Source organism: Pelophylax lessonae (assembly GCF_965119305.1).
Source record: "Pelophylax lessonae genome assembly, chromosome: 1".
NCBI classification, from domain to species: domain Eukaryota; kingdom Metazoa; phylum Chordata; class Amphibia; order Anura; family Ranidae; genus Pelophylax; species Pelophylax lessonae.
Window position 1 is genome coordinate 785,820,669 of NC_138768.1, and position 18,574 is coordinate 785,839,242.

An 18,574-nucleotide genomic window follows, 5' to 3' on the forward strand; every position below is an offset into this window, starting at 1 on the left:
TGCTGGTGATCCCTCTAGTGTAGCATCCTAGAATTCTATTTGCGTTTCCCACTGGCTGGTCACACTGTTTGCTAATTTTGCAATCTTCTGAAATGAGTACCCCCAAATTTTTTTCTTCTGTAGTGCTGGCTAACAGTGTACCCCTAATGTTTTACACTTTCAGGTTATTCTTTTTCCCTAGGTGCATTTGTTTACATTTACAAACATTGAATTGCAGTCTCCACTGCTTTGACCAATCTTCCAGCAATGCCAAATCCTGTTCCATGTTACAGACACCTCCAGGGATATCAACCCTATCACTCACCTTTTTATCATCAGCAAAAAGACATACCTTGCCCAACAAACCTTTATTTAGACAGTATCACTTACATAGAGATTATATAGAACAGGACCTAGTACAGAGCCTTGTGGTACACTACTAGTGACTGATCTCTGTTCTGAGTGCATCTCATTTACAACCACATTCTGGTATCTATCCTTTAGCCAACTGCAAATCCACTGAACCACCCAAGGGTTAAGTCCTAGCTTGTACAACTTTTGTATTAGATCATTATGTGGAACTGTATCAAATTCCTTGCTGAAATCAAGATATGCTATGTCTTCAGCACCACCCTGATCCAAAACATTGGTAATAGTCAATAAATTCAATAACTAATGTCTGACATGATCTTAGTAAAGATTTGCTGCTTGGAGTCCAGCAAATTGTGTATTTTTAAGTGATCAATGATCCTTCTTTCAGGAGGGATTTCATTAACCTGACTACAAATGATGTTAAACTATCTGGCCTGCAATTGTCAGCTTCTACCTTACTGCCCTTCTTGTGCATAGCTGCAATATTAGCTGTCTGCCAGTCATGGGAAACTTCTATAAATACACTGTTATTTTCAAAAGTACGTAAATAAAATTAAGAGGTCCAGGTTAACAACTTGACAATGCTTGCATTATCCAAGGTTGATCTGTCTGTGTGCTCTGTAGTTGGGAGCTCCTGGAGTACACATTAGTACTTAACTGACAGAGTGCAAATCCCGTTATACTTTCACAACATTTGCAATGTTAGTCAAATGAGGGCTAGTTTGGTTTATGTGCAAGGGTATTTTTTTAATTCCAAATGTGGTCAAGAACACCAAAAATGCAATTGTTCCTCTAATTAGGTAGAACAGCAACATTTTTAGATTTTAATGTAAAAAAATATCTAAGAATTACAACCCAACTTTTGCCAAATAATTTTTATTTTGGATATGGCGGTCAAAGGTTTAAACCTCTGCCAGAGGTACAGGACGTCATGAGAAATCCATCCCCAAAAAAAAAACAGCAACAGAAATAATAGTGCAGAAGGGTAAGAACCCAATATTACTGCTGTCTGTGACTTTCTGTCCTACTGATCTCCAGCTGTCACATGTAAAAAGCAGGGGGAAATCTCCCTAGTAGAGTAAAAAACACAAATATAAATTAGAGAGAAGTTCGAACTCTAGTCCACTCTTTTCAGATTAAAAAGATTAAAAAGCAAATATTAATGAAATGGAAGATCTGATGGCGACTGAACGGGGTTCGCGAGAAAAGTTCCTCAAGCGATGGTACTACTGGCATGAGTTTAGCTTCTCCGCTGAATACAACGATTTGATCGCTTGACTGGCTGTCGGCGTTAGGGTTGGTCATCTCCCCCCTCTCCTCTTTATCCTTCCTTACCCTCCCCTTTTCACATCTCTTTACCCCCCCCTACTGCCTTCTCCTCCCCTCTCCTCTCTCTTCTTTCTGCTCTTCCCCCTTCTAGAAAACTACCACCCCCCCCTGGGCATTTATACTCTTCCTATACGGTGATGGATGCGGGGCAACCGGGATGTCAGCTGGGCTCCTCCTCTCCTTAACAGACCGGCCATTTGAGAGATGCCGGTGGAGGGGAGGTCCTGTCTGGAAGACTTACGCACCGTAGCCCATTTTTTTGAACCTCCATATGTTATTATAGCGGTTCGGAAGCCTGATATCTCACGTGTGTCTTTTGTTTGTTCCCTGACCCGCTACATTTACATCTATAGTTATTGGACATTTACCAATATGCTCTGTTGTGTTGTATTATATTGTATGCCCTTTTTCCTTTCTTAATAAACATTGAATTTTTAAAAAAAAAAAAAAGAAGATTAAAAAGAAAAAACTCAACGAGTTAGGTTTTAAAGGGTATTTCCACTTTTGCAGGCAATTTGAGATGCCACCTAATTTATATTTGTTACATGTCCTCATTCACATAGTATAACCTAAAAAAAAATGTAAAATAAATATTGCAGCTTACCATTTTATAACTGTTCTTTTTTTGGAACTTCCAGCAAGTAAAAATTCTACTTAGTTCTTATTTTTAATGAGTCAGTCTGGGAAGCTATGTTTAACATTATTAACCCTGTCTGTACTGTGCAGGCAGATAACCATCAATTGTACTAGATTTGAACACGTTCAGTCTAAAGCCCCACGGGCACACATGGGCCGAATGTCAGGCATCGGCCTGTTCAATAGAAACCAGCCGACATTCAGCCTGCCTGCACTGCAGCCGGTCCGACAGGAGCCAGCCGAACAGGGGCATGACTATAAAAGGTCTGACGACAGGCTTCCGATCAGCTCTCTCAGCCAATGGCCTGCGAGTGCTGACCAGAGTGTTCTGGCGGGGAGGTTGAGGTTGCCCCTGGGAGAACACAATAGAACAGCAGGTGAAATTGCTGTACTAACATCGGATTGCTAGTACAGCAGCTCCAACCTGGGATATCAGGTTTTTTCATTCAGCCTGCTTGGTTAAACAACAAAAAAAACAGCAGTGTGTACTAGGCTTTGGCAAAGTGTTAAAGGTACTGTACAGAAGGTGAGATTCCCCATTGTATGTTAATGAGAACTGGACTCAAACAGTCCTAGGCTATTTGGACAGGTCACGCTGAGCTAATTTAGAAATGCTTGCAGTCAACTATGACACCTTCTCCTCAGAAACCTTAAAAAGGTAAGAAATATATATATTTTTATTTTTTTAGGTATGCTACCCCACTATGTAACAAACATATACTGTAGTAGGGTTTTCTCAAATTTGACTGCAAAAGTATATACACTTTTAAAAATAATCTTAATGCTAAAAGTTGTCTTTGCATTATCTTTTTTTATTATTGTACAAAAGCTAGCAGAACTTAAGACGCCAGTGCTCCAAAAAGGCACGGTGCTAGCCATGGCTTTGTGTTAGTGCTCCATTTTTCTGAGCTCACTTTTGGGCCAGTTCATTAAGATAATATATGGCATGTTCATTTTTTGGGTGTTTCCATTTTAAAGATGAACGTACATACATTTGTCTTCCAGATCAAAATGAAGGTGAATGTTGAGGAAAGTGTTTTATTATACATGAAACATAAATTTAACATTTGTCAGGATTATTTAAAAAATAAAATTATGTCTTTATTTTTCATCATAAATCATCAGTTTGAATAATCAACTTCATCTGCAAAATAAATTCCTTATGACAGCTGAAAACAATTATGTGGTTAAGTTACAGGGATATTTTATATGGATGTTTCAGCTTCAGTCAAAGTTTTATTAGACTTCGATTCCCTCTAGTAGTGGGATTGAAACTGGCCACACATATTACATTCTGACTATACAACTATATAATGCAAGGGCCTACCTAAACAATCCATTCAATGTATATCTAATCAGGTTGGCCATTTTACTACACAGTTGTTGGTAAATCCAAAGAAGATTGTACAACCACATGCGCAACCAACCTAACTTCATGCTATCTCCCCACATCTGGGGACACTATCTGCCCCTATCACCTGGAATTCTCTTTGTGGGTCCAGATGGTGCTTGCAGAACTATTATCAACTAAAGAATAGACATCCCGAGCCTGTAAAAGGTTCAGAAATAAACACATAGATTAGCCTTTGGTAGTTTTGATGTTCAGAACTCCAGCATCAGTCCCAGAAGGACACCTACATTAAATATATTTAACCCCTAGACTGTATTACCCCCTCATACATACCTGGCCACACACAGGTATATTTACAGTGCGATATTTGTCACCAAAAATAATATGTATATAACGTGTTGCGTTGCTGTGATGCATGGCTAACAGTCAGACCCCAGGCTGGGGGGCACCTAGGTTATCATTAAAGAGTTGAGCTGGATCTACCCCCTGCATGAAAAGAAACTTGCTGTACAATGAAAGTAAGTAATACGTGAATACCCAGAACTGAAGTTGTAATTTCCCTCTCCTTGTTACTCTGATAAAGCTGGATATGTGAAACGTACAAATATACTTTTTGGAGTCGGTGGTATCCATCCTGAGATTTATGCTGAGGCGTCATCCCCATGGCTGGTTCAATTTGTCTGGAGCATTGTTTTAGGGAGAAAGTCCCAAAAAGCCTATTTGACCTGCCTGTTCTCAGGGGGTCCTTGAGCTCTGGTAAGAGGATATCTTATTTGGGTGGGGGCGATTGGCCGTTATGGTGGAGGGAAGGAATTTCACCCATCTTCGATCTTGGCTGTTGTAATTGCTTCCTTTATTTAATCATTTTTATGGGACTGTTTCTATCTTTGGACATTTATTTCTTTTAAAATTTCACCGATCACTTTTGACAGCACAACATGTTTTATACGTTATAAAGGTAATTTGTTTGTATCTTCTGTTTTGTTTGTTTTTTGATACCATTACCCGAACCTTTCAGGCCCCGTTCACACTGGGGCGACGCTACTTCGCCTGGCGACCTTGCAGGTCGTGGCGCGCTGCTCGCACCGCGACCTCGGAGCGGCCGGCACGGACTTCATAACATTGAAGTCTATGCAGGTCGCTCCGGGTCGCCCCAAAGAAGCTCCGGACCCTTTTTCTAAGTCGGAGCGACTTGTGTCGCTCCTATTGGAACGGCTCCATAGCTTTTGTATGGCAGGCGACCTGGCGACCTGTCAGGCGACCAGGTCGCCTGACAGGTCGCCCCAGTGTGAACAGGGGCTCAGACACCCCTCATATTTTGAATTAATTGTCCAGCTTCATTCTCCCACACCAAAACCTCATTAGCATGGTCCACCTGTGAGTAGTTCCAGGAGGTGTCCCTTCATTGCAGTTTCAGCAGAGGAGTCTGCAGCCTGCAAACTTTTCCCATGACAGGAGTGAGTAATGCCCTATGGTTTTGAGAAGTGGGATTATCTTCTCTATGAATAGTGTAGGACCCACTGAAAATGGGGTACTTTGACATAGTGGTGGGCTTAAGCACAGTATGGCCATATGGTGTGACCAAATCCCCATATTTGCTGTATAAGAACAGGTGTTTTTAAATAGCCTTGCAAAATTTGAAAACCAATTTTTTTCTGTGTATGTGTGCGCTATTATATTGTTCAATCTGTTTCTATATTTGGACATTTATTTCTTTTAAAATTTCACCGATCACTTTTGACAGCGCAACATGTTTTAAACATTATAAAGGTAATTTGTTTGTATCTTCTGTTTTGTTTGTTTTTTGATACCATTACCCAAACCTTTTAGACACCCCTCATATTTTGAATTAATTGTCCAGCTGACATACTGTAAGTTTGCACGCATTTTTGGTCTTCTTTGTACAAAATGCATATAAAATTGAGAAAATGTATGTAAAACTATATACATTTAAGCATAAACCCATAAAGGTAAAAAAACCACACATTTTTGCTATCCACAAAACCCTTGAAGAGAAAGGTAATCTGCTCTCTGTTTAAAAGCTTGTTCAAGTTTTTTAAGCTCTCAAACATACAGACTGTTCCACCTGGTTTACAGGAATCCCAACACATTTCACTCTAACCAGAGCTTACTCATAGGCAGTGCCATCTTAAGAGCATTAAATGGCCCCGGGCAATGCAGTGAACTGGGGCCCCGCCTACACAATCACCCACGAGAATAAAAATGCAAATTATCGATAAGGCGATATTTATTGGTACAGCAGTGCCAGGCTAATGACAGCTTCCAAGTTTGGCGGCTGGGTCTGGTGAACACACACACGGACAGGAACAGACTCGACTGTCCTGTGTGTGCCTGTTCCTGTGGAGGTGGACAGGCATTCCTGCAGTTGTGGGCTTCCCCCTCCATGGCCCAAGTGGCCTGAAAGCAGCGCAGGGCCGACAGGCGCTTGCCACCTGCTAATTTCGTTGGCGGGATGCACACAGGAATGGGAATCGGGACTAATGCTTGGCTGGTGCTGGGACTTTGGGCAGGGGGGGCCCCCCGGGCAAGTGGGGCCCCCAGGCAACTGCCCAGCGTGCCCATTCGGTAAGATGGCCCTGCTCATAGGGTTGAAACACATTGGAGTTCCTGTGAACCAGGTTGAACAGTCTTTATATCTGAGAGCTTAAGAAACTTGAACAAGGATTTTAGACAGTTATCAGCTTTTCTTTCTCTTGGTTGATTGATTCCTGGAGAGCCAGGACTCGGAGTTGGAGGATTCAAGGTATGCCCAGAGCTGAGAAGGAACAAAATAGGCATACATGACAGGGTGGAAAGGGAACCAGGTAAAAGGGGTTCACTATAATAACCACTTCCTACAAACTGATGTACCTGTGAAAAAGTGGTTGTACCAGGGTGATGCCTGCAGCCATTTTTTAGAGCCGGTGGTTGGCTTTCTAGTGATAAAAACAGATGCTAGGCCATTATCACAAGGAGGAGCGGCAGGGGATGTCCCCCGCCGTCTTCCGCCATTCCACCTGGGTCTCCCATCCCACCGGCTGGTTGGAGTCCCGAATGATGTTTGGGGGTTCTAACTAATTTTCTAGCAAAGAAATACTGATTTTACCTTGTAAGCAACAAGTGTCAGAAATAGGCTTGGTCCTTAAGTGGTTAAGTGGTGTGGTCAGTACTGATGTTTAACTGATTGGTCAAATAAATGAGGTGATTGGGAGGAGCAGGAAAGTATAGTGCTAGGAACGAGTGGTTTAGGTTACTTGCAGAGAAGAAATTGTCAGAAGAAAGTTCCCTAATCCCACTCTAGTTTTTCAGGTAGTACTGTTATACTTCTTTTGTTGTTCTTTGGTAGTTTGGGGTCCTTGACAGGGGTCAAAATCTGGTGTTATTGGTAAAAGGTTGATAAACCCATCTTAGGCATGGTGTCCTCAAGTTGGTGCGGTTCAATTCATAGTGGTGGGCGTCTGAGGTCAGCTGGGTTAGTCCCCGAAGCAGGGTTTGGTGGCTGGGGTCATAACATAGCTAACTGGTGCCATAGACTGGTGCCATAGATGCAAAGTTTAAGTTATATGGTACCGTCAAGGACCTGCAGCCATTGTTACCTGGATTTATATGTTTATTGTTATGTTTTATTATTTAGAAGCTTATGTTTAATAAAGGGCCGCTTTGGCCATTAAACTCCAATAACGAGAAGTGTGGTTTTCCTAGGGGTTATAGGGAGGTGTAGTTGTGTGCAGTTTTGGGTAAGAGGTTAGATATGAAGGTGGGCTCTGATCTACCCTGGTCATGAGGATGTGTGCCTGTAGCAGAACATTATTCTTTGTACTACACATTTTGGCTGGTACCTTCAGGAAGCTACTAAATGGTTATGAAAACAAATTATTCACAGTTCACAGGGTATAAAACGTTATACTTCAACATGCCGCACATTTACCTGTGTCATATAAGGAAACAAATACAATAAGATGATTTGGTAAGTGATTGTTATATACACTGCTCAAAAAAATTAAAGGAACACTTTTTAATCAGAGTACAGCATCAAGTCAGTTAAACTCCTGGGATATTGATCTGGTCAGTTAGGTATCAGAGGGGGTTGTAAATCATTTTCAGCTGCTCTGGTGTTAATGAAATTAACAACTGGTGTCCTAGATGGGCAACGAGACAAGCTCCAAAACAGGAATGATTTTACAGGTGGAGGCCATCTGCTGTTTTCCCTACATATCTTTTCTGACTGTTTTTCACTAGTTTTGCTTTTACTAGGGTCAGTGTCACTACAGGTAGCATGAGGCAATACCTGAGCCCTATAGAGCAGTGATGGTGAACCTTGGCACCCCAGATGTTTTGGAACTACCTTTCCCATGATGCTCAACTACACTGCAGAGTGCATGAGCACCATGGGAAATGTAGTTCCAAAACATCTGGGGTGCCAAGGTTCGCCATCACTGCTATAGAGGTTGCACAGGCATTCCAAGTCCTTTAGGATGGCACATCAATACGTTCCTTTGCCAGAAGATTTGCTGTGTTTCCCAGCACAATCTCAAGAGCATGGGGAAAATTCAAGAAGAGAGGCAGTTACTCTAGGAGAGCTGGACAGGGCCATAGAAGGTCCTTGACCCATCAACAGGACTACGGTAGTATCTACTCCCTTGTGCATGAAGGAACAGGATGAGCACTGCCAGAGCCCTACAAAATGACCTCCAGCCAGCCACTTGTGTTAAACAGACTTCAGAATGGTGGCCTGAGGTTCCACTGTCCTCTAGTGGCCCTGTGCTCACTTCCCAGCACCGTGCAGCTCGATTGGCATTTGCCATTGAACACCAGAATGGGCAGGTCCGTCACTGGAGCCCTGTGCTATTCACAGATGAGAGCAGGTTCACCCTGAGCACATGTGACAGACGTGAAAGGGTCTGGAAAAGCTGTAGAGAATGTTATGCTGCCTGTAACATTGTTCAGCATGACCGGTTTAGTGGTGGGTTAGTGATGGTCTGGGGAGGCATATCCATTGAGGGATGCACAGGCCTCTACAGTCTAGACAATGGCACCCTGACTGCCATTAGGTATCAGAATGAAATCCTTGGACCCATTGTCAGACCCTACGCTGGTGCAGTGGGTCCTGGGTTCCTCCTGGTGAACGACAATATCCAGCCTCATGTGGCAACAGTACGCAGCCAGTTCCTGGAGGATGAAGGAATTGATACCACTGAATGGCCCCCACGCTTGCCTGACCTAAATCCAATAGAACAACTCTGGGACATTATGGTTTTGGTCCATCTGATGCCACTAGGTTTTACCTCAGTCTGTCCAGGAGCTCAGTGATGCCCTGGTCCAGATCTGGGAGGAAATACCCCAGGATACTATCTGTCATCTCAAAAGGAGCATGCCCTGATGCTGTCAGGAAGGGGCCAAACAAACCACTGAGTACAATTTTGAGTTGCTGCAATGAAATTTCAGCAAAACGGACTAGCCTGCCGCATCATTTTTTCCCTTTGATTTTTGGGGTGTCTTTAAATACAACTCCCTGTATGTTGATAATTTTCATTTCCATCAAACAATGTGGCATCCTTTGGTTCCTAACACATTACCCAGTTCATATCAGTACAGAAATCCAGAAAGATATTTTTCCCCATTGAAATCTGATGTGTTTTCAAAGTGTTTGTTTAATTTTTTGTATGCAGTGTATGTCCTACAGTATGCAGTTGTATGTCCTACGGTTGGGTAAACTCAGATCACAATTGGAGACCACATTTTTTTTTAAAGCCGCCTTAACATGGCAGTGTGTCTTCCACATCATTTGCAAATGTATGCAGCTAGAATCTTATTTAGTATTTATCCTAAGTAGTTGACCAGATTAGATTTTTGCTGTCCATCTTGAGAGTGTGCTGAGGACCCTGTCCCTATAGTTTTGTATATTGCCCTGTCCATGTGTACCCTTCCATTTTTTTTTTTGTTTTAACAGATCAGAGCAGCCACCAAATTTCCTTCTTGGATTTGGTGCAGGCACACACTAGAAGTCTTTAGCTGCCTTGTAAATGCAATCTCTGAGCTTCTTGTGTGTGTGTTAAATGGGTTTACCACAAAAAGCATATCCCTCTATGGGTGGGGCCTACAACGGTGACCTCTTCATGTGACTACATCATTGATTGGTCAGTTTATGAGAGAACCCGGAGGGAGACCCGGAAGGATGCCGCAACCTTTTACTTGTATCTTGGATTTCATACGCTGTTTTATCTGGATGTCTTATAAGTGCAACCCCCTTATTTTTACTAATAAATGGGTTTATACATATTACACTATGGAAGTGTTCCTTTGTTTTTACATATGAATTTCGTCTGAGAAGTATAAGTGAAGAGATCGTGTATATGGCTTGAGGGTGACCTTACTTTCCTTGCGCCCAACCCTGTAGCTCAGTGATCAATTACATCTGGTATGCATTTTGTAACATACACTGCGGGTGTGGAGGTGGACCTTTCCTCTTCAATCAATATCATTTTCTCTGTACCTATTACTGGATAAAGATTAATTCACTTCTTTTTTTATGGACATTAATTTATTCTATTAACTTTGTATTGACATTTCAATGAATGACTTGTATTTCGATTATCAACTTTAGCGCTGCACCAATGTAAATATAATATAGTGTGTACTTGTCTCAATTAGGAGCACTAAATGTAATTTCTGTCTGCTGCTTCATTCCTCTACTACCAGCATTAATCACTTCTGACAAGTTTTCCTGACACCAATAGAAAAATGTTGAGAGGGAAGGCACCTCCAGCTGTTTGACACCCTCAGCTCTGTTCCTGTGTGTTGTGTGAAGGGGGCATGTCCCTTCCCTCCAATCATCTATCAGAGCTCTCCTCACTAAGCTCTGCAGAGGGTGATTTTAGCTCTCCATCCCCTTTTTTCTGACAACAAGCTTTATAAATTCTGGATTTTAAATGGCTGTAGAGGAGAGAAGACTGCAGATAAACAGGTACAACGTATGTAGGAGGATTTGTAATCTCTGTGTATCATCTGAGGCCAGTCACTTTACTGGGTTTACGTAAGGGTTTCCAATCAATTTAGGGCCCATTCACACCATTTGTGTTGGACTTTGTTGGGAACCTGGGACTTGCCCAGCACAGTCCCAATGCAAGGACAAGGCAATCTGTTTTGGCTGTTATGAAGTCAGTTCACACCACTACATTGCAGCGGTGTACACAACCAAACATGTACTGCATGCAGTCCTTTTTTTAACGTAGCATTTTGCAATGCAAACCACTTCATTGCAACATCACTGCAGTTAATAGAACTGTATGAAATATAATTATATTGACATATCAAAAAAGTTCTAAACAAAAAAAAGAAAAAAGTAAACATTGTGATGAATCGGTATCAGTTCAATGGCTCTGTTCCTCCTAGTCTGCAGAACAGCTGCTGGTGTGAATGAACTCTTACAGAGGAAGGGGCTGCTTCCAAGTGAGCCTGCTGTTTGTTTGTGTATTGCTGTATATGTCCCACGGTTAGGAAATGCAGATAGTTTAGAGTTAAGGACCACTTTTTTCAGAGGTGCCTTGTTGTGGCAGGGTAGCTTCCACATGTATTTGCAAAAGTATGCAATTACAACTTCTGTTTGTAACCTGGGTAGTTCAACAGATTTTTTTTTTTTTTTAGCTAACTAGTTTGAAAGTGTGCAAGGGACTAATTTTTCACTATTTTGTAGGTAATACATGGAAACTGATAGCAATGATGTAAGCGACATGGTAACTGGTGCAAGTAGACTGATGTAAATAAGTGTAAAATCCCATGAATTGAAATAGAAAATGCATAAAAGTTTACCTAAAGCTACAACTTTTTTAGATTTGTCTAGAGTTATGTAGGAAAAGAACTACTATCAAGTCATTATTGCTGTTAGTGACCCATCTAGGGAGAGTCATACCATAACTGATAACTGATAAGATAACCAATGGAATAAATTCTCAAATTTTTAGTTGCTATCAAAGCAGAAATAGAGGAGAAACCTTCTAATGGGGACAACTTTTTCCATGAAAACTGTCAAAGATTTTAATGCTCTAAAATCTCAGTTTGGGTTGCCTAACTTGCACCTCTTCTGCTACCTACAGTTTAGGCATACCTTTCAAACAGTAGTGTGTGTGTGGGCGAATTGGAGGCCGTACCAAAGAATGATACCTTGAAAAAGGCACTACCATTTATATATAAACAGCTATTTATTGATACTGCCAGGCTTCTTCTGCCCTGTCATAATGCTTGGTTAGCTAACTTTCCTGGCATGGATGGGGATAACATGGATATTTGGGACTCCTCAATTACTAGAGAGAGAACACATTATCCAATATAAATTTCTTGCATATAATCTATCTAACCACTTGCCGACTGCCTAACGGCGATTTACGTCGGCAGTCAGCCCCTCACAGGCAAAGCGACGTAGGTCTACGTCGCTAGCCTGTGAGGCTCTAGGGAGTGAGCGCGTCGCTGGAGGCGCGCTCCCGCTCGCTCACGGACCCCCCCGAGCGTGTGCCCGGTGGACCCGATTGTCTGTTAGAGCGGGAGAAAGGCAGGCGGCTAATGTAAACACAGCCGCCTGTCATTCTCCCCTGTGTAAGAATGGAGATCATACGGTTCTGCTATGTAGGACCGTTGATCTCTGTTCTTACACCAGTAGCCACATCCAATCACAGTTAGAAGCACGCCCCTAGGGACACACTTAACCCCTCCCTCCCAAATAAAGTTAACTCCTTCCCTTTCAGTGTCATTTTTACAGTAACAGTGAATATGTATAGCACTGATTACTGCAGTAATGTCACTGGTAACCCCAAAAGTGTCAAAAATGTCAGTCAAGGGTCCGATCTGTCCGCCACAATGTCACAGTCCCACAAAAAAAATCGCAGATCGCCGCCATTACTCGTTAAAAAAAAAAACAACAAAAATGACAAAAATCTTTCCCTTAGTTAGTAAACGCAATAACTTTTGCGCAAACCAATCAAAATACGCTTTTTGCAATTTTTTTACCAAACATATGTAGCATAAAACAAATTGGCCTAAAATGTTAAAAAATTTTGATTTTTACATTTTTTTGGGGAATTTCATATTAAAAAATTTGAAAAATATTGTTATTTTTGCAAAATTGACGCTCTTTTGTTCATAGCGCATGATCAAAAAATCGCACAGGTGATCAAATACCAACAAAAGAAAGCTCTGTTTGTGGGGAAAAAAGGACGTCAAATTCGTTTAGGTACAGCGTTGCACGTCTGCGCAATTGTCCGTTAAATTCACTCAGTGCCGAATCGCAAAATAGACCCTGGTCAGGAAGGGGGTAAAATCTTCCGGGGCTTAAGTGGTTAACACCTGCTAGATTGGCTAAAATATTTCCTTTCCAGTAGCCAGGTTGTTGGTGATGTAATTCCTCCCATTCCGATTTAATTCATGTTTTTTGGGATTGTACGAAAATACAACAATTTTGGCTGAATATAGTACAATGTGTACAATCTGTCAGGACAACAAACATACTCCCCACTGTAGAGATTTGTTTGCTGGGATTGATTGACCCCCTTGGCCCCTACAAACTCTCCTAACCCTATTGTTCTATTATGCCAGGAAAAGCATTATTCTTTCTTGGAAGAAATCTACTGCCCTGACCATTATGGCCTGGTAATCTTTGATAAACAAAGCCCTGCCTCTTTATAAGGTTACATATGCCAGTAGAGGGGAACTGGAAAAATTTGACAAAGTGTGGGGAGGCTGGGTGAGTGATGCATCTACTGTATCAGAGTGAGAGTTGTCTCTCTTTGATGATGTAGTCCAACTGTTTAGCAATAACATAATACTGCACGCAGTGCTCCATGTTACAAGATGATCTGGATGGGTATCTGATTGTATTATATATGGGACTTATTTGTGAAGAGTTGTATTACATCTGGATGCCATAGTCAGTTACATGAAAACTGTTATGGGAAAACACATTTTTTATGTTAAATTGTAGTTGGCTCTTATCCTGAGATTGTCCTTTGCTATTCGTCAGGGCTGTGCTGACCACCTGTGCTGATGTGCTGATACTCTTTTCTGTTTTTCATTTTTCTATTTTTTTTTCTATGTTTCGTCACTTGACAAATGTCATGTTTTTACTATCTTGAAAATTAAAAAATTAAATTGTCTAAGATGGGATTTCCTTCACATTGTAAAGACATCATTTCACATCTTGATGAGTCTACGGGATAGCAATCAAGGGACATTTTCCTAATGTGACAAAGATAGCAATAAAAGAAACTGAGTTTTTCAACCCACTCCTACTATATCCAAAATGATAAAAATATAGAAACAAGACTTTTTGCTACTTCTATCAAACCTGATTCTGTTTGCTGAAAAATGTGAATAAAACCTACTCTAACAATCTATCCATATTGCTGTTTTTTTTTATGAATGTGGAAAAATTTCACCCTCATTCCAGTCAGTTAAATTTTTTATATTTTCTACAAAGTGGAGAGGGATTAGAACACCAGCAAGCTCACTGCTTTATGATAACCCTGCATAGCACCACTGAAATCTACAGTGCAATTACAGACTGCTCTGTCTCTGTCCTCTTCTCCATACTATTGGCCAAGGTTAGTACCTGTGCCAATCTTCAGATGGCTATCTTTGTGCCTGAGAAGGACACTAAATCCAATGCCCAAGCTAAATATTGGATCTTAATGTCCCTCCAGTTCAATAATCCCAACCCACTAATGGCACAGTTCTTCCTCCTTTCATTCACCAAATCCTTAACTGGCCACAGAGAATCTCTCATTTGACAATTGAATAACAGAAGCAGAACCTAGGACCAGGGGAAGGTAGGGCTTCACTTTGACAGAGAGAAATAAGGTCATATACAGCCTAATCCTAGGATTCAGGTTCCTCTCTAAGCACAAAGGAATTAGATTGAAGACAAGCAGTAAGTAAGGTAATATTAGATTATGTACTTTTAAGTACATGACAGATTGACCTTTTTAAAGGAAAGTAGACTTTATCAGCAAAGAAAAAAGCAGCAAGAAGCATAGGTTAATATAAAGTATCCCACAAAAGTGTGTACACCCCTCACATTTATGTAAATATTTTATTATATCTTTTCATGTGACAACACTGAAGAAATGATACTTTGCTACAATGTAAAGTAGTGAGTGTACAGCTTGTATAACAGTGTAAATTTGCTGTCCCCTCAAAATAACTCAACACACAGCCAATAATGCCTAAACTGCTGGCAACAAAAGGGAGTACACCCCTAAGTGAAAATGTCCAAATTGGGCCCAAAGTGTCAATAATTTGTGTGGCCACCATTATTTTCCAGCACTGCCTTAACCCTCTTGGTCATGGCTTTCACCAGAGCTTCACAGGTTGCCACTGGAGTCCTCTTCCACACCTCCATGACTACATCAGGGAGCTGGTGAATGTTAGACACCTTGCGTTCCTCCACCTTCCACCTTCTGTTTGAGGATTCCCCACAGATGCTCAATAGGGTTTAGGTCTGGAGACATGCTTGGCCAGTCCATCACCTTTACCCCAAAGCTTCTTTAGTGAGGCAGCGGTCGTCTTGGAGTTGTATTTAGGGTCATTATCATGTTTGAATAATGACCTGCAGTCCAGTTTCCGAAGGGAGGGGATCATGCTCTGCTTCAGTATGTCACAGTACATGTTGGCATTCATGGTTCCCTCAATGAACTGTAGCTCCCCAGTGCTGGCAGTACTCATGCAGCCCCAAACTATGACACTCCCACCACCATGCTTGACTGTAGGCAAGACTCACTTGTCTCCTTACTCCTCACCTAGTTGCCGCCGCACATGCTTGACACCATCTGAACCAAATAAGTTTATCTTGGTCTCATCAGACCACAGGACATGGTTCCAGTAATCCATATCCTTAGTCTGCTTGTCCCCGGCAAACTGTTTGCGGGCTTTCTTGTGCATCATCTTTAGAAGAGTCTTCCTTCTGGGATGACAGCCATGCAGACCAATTTGATTCATTGTGCGGCATATTGTCTGAGCACTGACAGGCTTACCCCCCACCCCTTCAAACTCTGCAGCAATGCTGACAGCACTCATACATTTTTTTCCCAAAGACAACCTCTGGATTTGACGCTGAGCATGTGCACTCAACTCCTTTGGTCGACCATGTCGAGGCTCGTTCTGAGTGGAACCTGTCCAAATAAACCACTGTATGGTCTTGGCCACAGTGCTGCAGCTCAGTTTCAGGGACTTGGCAATCTTTTTATAGCCTTGGCCATCTTTATGTAGAGCAACAATTCTTTTTTTCTGATCCACAGAGAGTTCTTACCCATGAGGTGCCATGTTGAACTTCCAGTGACCAGTATGAGAGAGTGAGAGCAATAACACAAAATTTAACACACCTGCTCCCCATTCACACCTGAGACCTTACATAGTTACATAGTTACATAGTAGGTGAGGTTGAATAAAGACAATAGTCCATCCAGTTCAACCTGTGTAGGTGTGTGTGACTGTAATCATCTAACATAGCCCTTAATCTCCTGATCCTTGAGATGTACGTCTAAGAGTCTTTTGAAAGTCACCATACTACCCGCAGAAACCACCTCTAGTGGTAGACAATTCCACAATCTTGTAGCCCTAACAGTAAAGAACCCCCCACGTTGCCTGAGGTTAAAACGCTTCTCCTCTAATCGCATTGTATGTCCTCGAGTCCTCATGCAATTCCTTCGAATGAACAGCTTTTTTTCTAAGCTGAGATCCCCATTAAGATATTTATAAATTGCTATCATGTCCCCTCTCAGACGTCTCTTCTCCAGGGAAAATAAATCGAGCGATTGCAGCCGCTCTTCATAGGTAAGGTCCTCCAATCCCCCAATTAGTTTAGTTGCCCTTCTCTGGACTCTCTCCAGCTCCAACACATCCCTCCTGAGGACTGGCGACCAGAACTGGACAGAATACTCCAGATGCGGTCGGACCAGAGTTTTATAAAGTGGAAGGATTATAGTCTTATCTCTGGAATACATCCCTTTCTTTATGCATGCTAATATTCTGTTGGTTGAAACACTAACAAGTCACATGACACCATGGAGGGAAAATTACTAATTGGGCCCAATTTGGACATTTTCACTTAGGGGTGTACTCACTTTTGTTGCCAGTGGTTTAGACATTAATGGCTGTGTGTTGAGTTATTTTGAGGGGACAGAAAATTTACACTGTTATACAAGATGTACACTCACTACTTTACATTGTAGCAAAGTGTCATTTCTTCATGTTGTCACATGAAAAGATATAATAAAATATTTACATAAATGTGAGGGGTGTACTCACTTTTGTGAGATACTGTATATTAACCAATTAAAATTAAGCTCTAAGTAAAACAAATCAAAATCTGGTTGCTATAGATTATCGCACTTTGCTCTTTATATTGGCACTTTACAATACTTCACTAAATATATCCAAAAGTGTTCCTTTGTGAATGTCTGGGATCTGATGTTGAGGAAAGCAATGACTTCAATAGCAGCAGTACCACCACACTATGATTAAGTCACACCCTACTCAACCCAAGTCTAGTTAATTAATCATAATAGCAGCAGATATGAAATTACAACCCGCTGAAATGTTCTCCACACAGGAGCTGCCCAGTTGTAGATGATTAGCCCATATGAGCTGGGAAAATCCAACCAGTCAATTCTTCAGCTGCGAGTATTCAGCCTGAAGGGGTTTTAGGTCAATAGTAATTTGAACTTACGTAAAAAAAACATTGTTTCTGCGCTTGATTTCTCAGGAGCCTTGTAAACTTAGCAACTATAGAACAATGCTTCTTTCTACTTAATGATAACTTTGGCCAGGTACAAAACTAGGAAGGAAGTCAGTCTATCATTGCAAGTGGATGCCTCTTTCAACTTTCCTTTTTTGTATCCTCAGACTCTGGCTTCACTTTAATGTCACTGATCAAGTATGCAGGTGGGATTTCTGATGTAACTTGGTGCACATTTGTTTCACAATTACAACTTGAGGAATTTCAGCTCTTAAAAAAATATGTCAAAGTAAATGTTCCTTTTAAAGGAATTGAAGCAAACCTTAGTCTTCCAGCAAAATCTATAGACTTTTTTTAACAGGATCTGGCTTGCATTCAAGTTTAAGTTAGGACTGTGTTTGGAATTTAAGCAGCATCAAAATTCATCATCATCAGACAAAGCATTCAGATAATCAGTATCTGCATATAAAAGAAATCCTGAAAACAAACTGTCTGCCCAGCTGGGGTCTGAAAACAAACCATTCTGATCTGTATAAAATATCTCAAGCCAGACTTCATCTTCTGGCTTTAGGTAAAGAAGTGTTGAGCCTGAGGCAACATCATGATTTCCCGTGTTGGCATCAAATGTCTTTATTTTGTACTCTCCATTCTGTACAAGGGTGATAGCCAGGTGCTTGTTTGCAAGAGTGATGTCATAAGAGAAATAATAAATTCCAGGGATAGCACAAATAAACTTCCCGGTGGATGGGTTGTAGTGCTCTCCTTCATTGAAAATCACTTTATTAAATAGGATTGGAAGTTTTTCTTGTGGGTAGCTGGTGGTAATACCAACTGAAAAAGCAGATTTAAGCACAATATTTCCACACTTGCACACACCAGGTTCTCCCAGGTCTCCCCTAGAGCCTTTATCACCCTTAGGTCCAGCAGGTCCATCAGGTCCAATTTTCCCTTTGTCCCCCAGTAAACCGGTAGGTCCTTTTTTACCAGTCTCTCCTTGATCACCCTTTTCACCAATAGGTCCCAGTGGTCCTGTTTTTCCTCGCAAACCTTTAACATAAATGTCAAAATTGTTCATTAGGAATAGATTTACCAATTCATAAATAGCAACTAATAATCCAAAATACTGGTGTGAAAAGAGGGTGTGTATGGCAATTCAGTCCGTAACAACATATAAAGTCCTTTAAATA

At 41.4% G+C, this 18,574-nt stretch overlaps 1 protein-coding gene across 1 annotated transcript in view; it reads right to left on the reverse strand.

Moving 5' to 3' along the window:
- Positions 1-17,581: 17,581 nt before the first annotated feature.
- The window catches only part of C1QTNF7 (C1q and TNF related 7), a 140,875-nt gene continuing 139,882 nt past the window's right edge, over positions 17,582-18,574 (reverse strand). Inside the window, exon 3 of the mRNA XM_082271312.1 lies at positions 17,582-18,434. Within this exon, the coding sequence (XP_082127438.1) occupies positions 17,803-18,434 (632 nt within the window). The 3' untranslated portion in view covers positions 17,582-17,802. The remainder of the gene's footprint in view (positions 18,435-18,574) is intronic.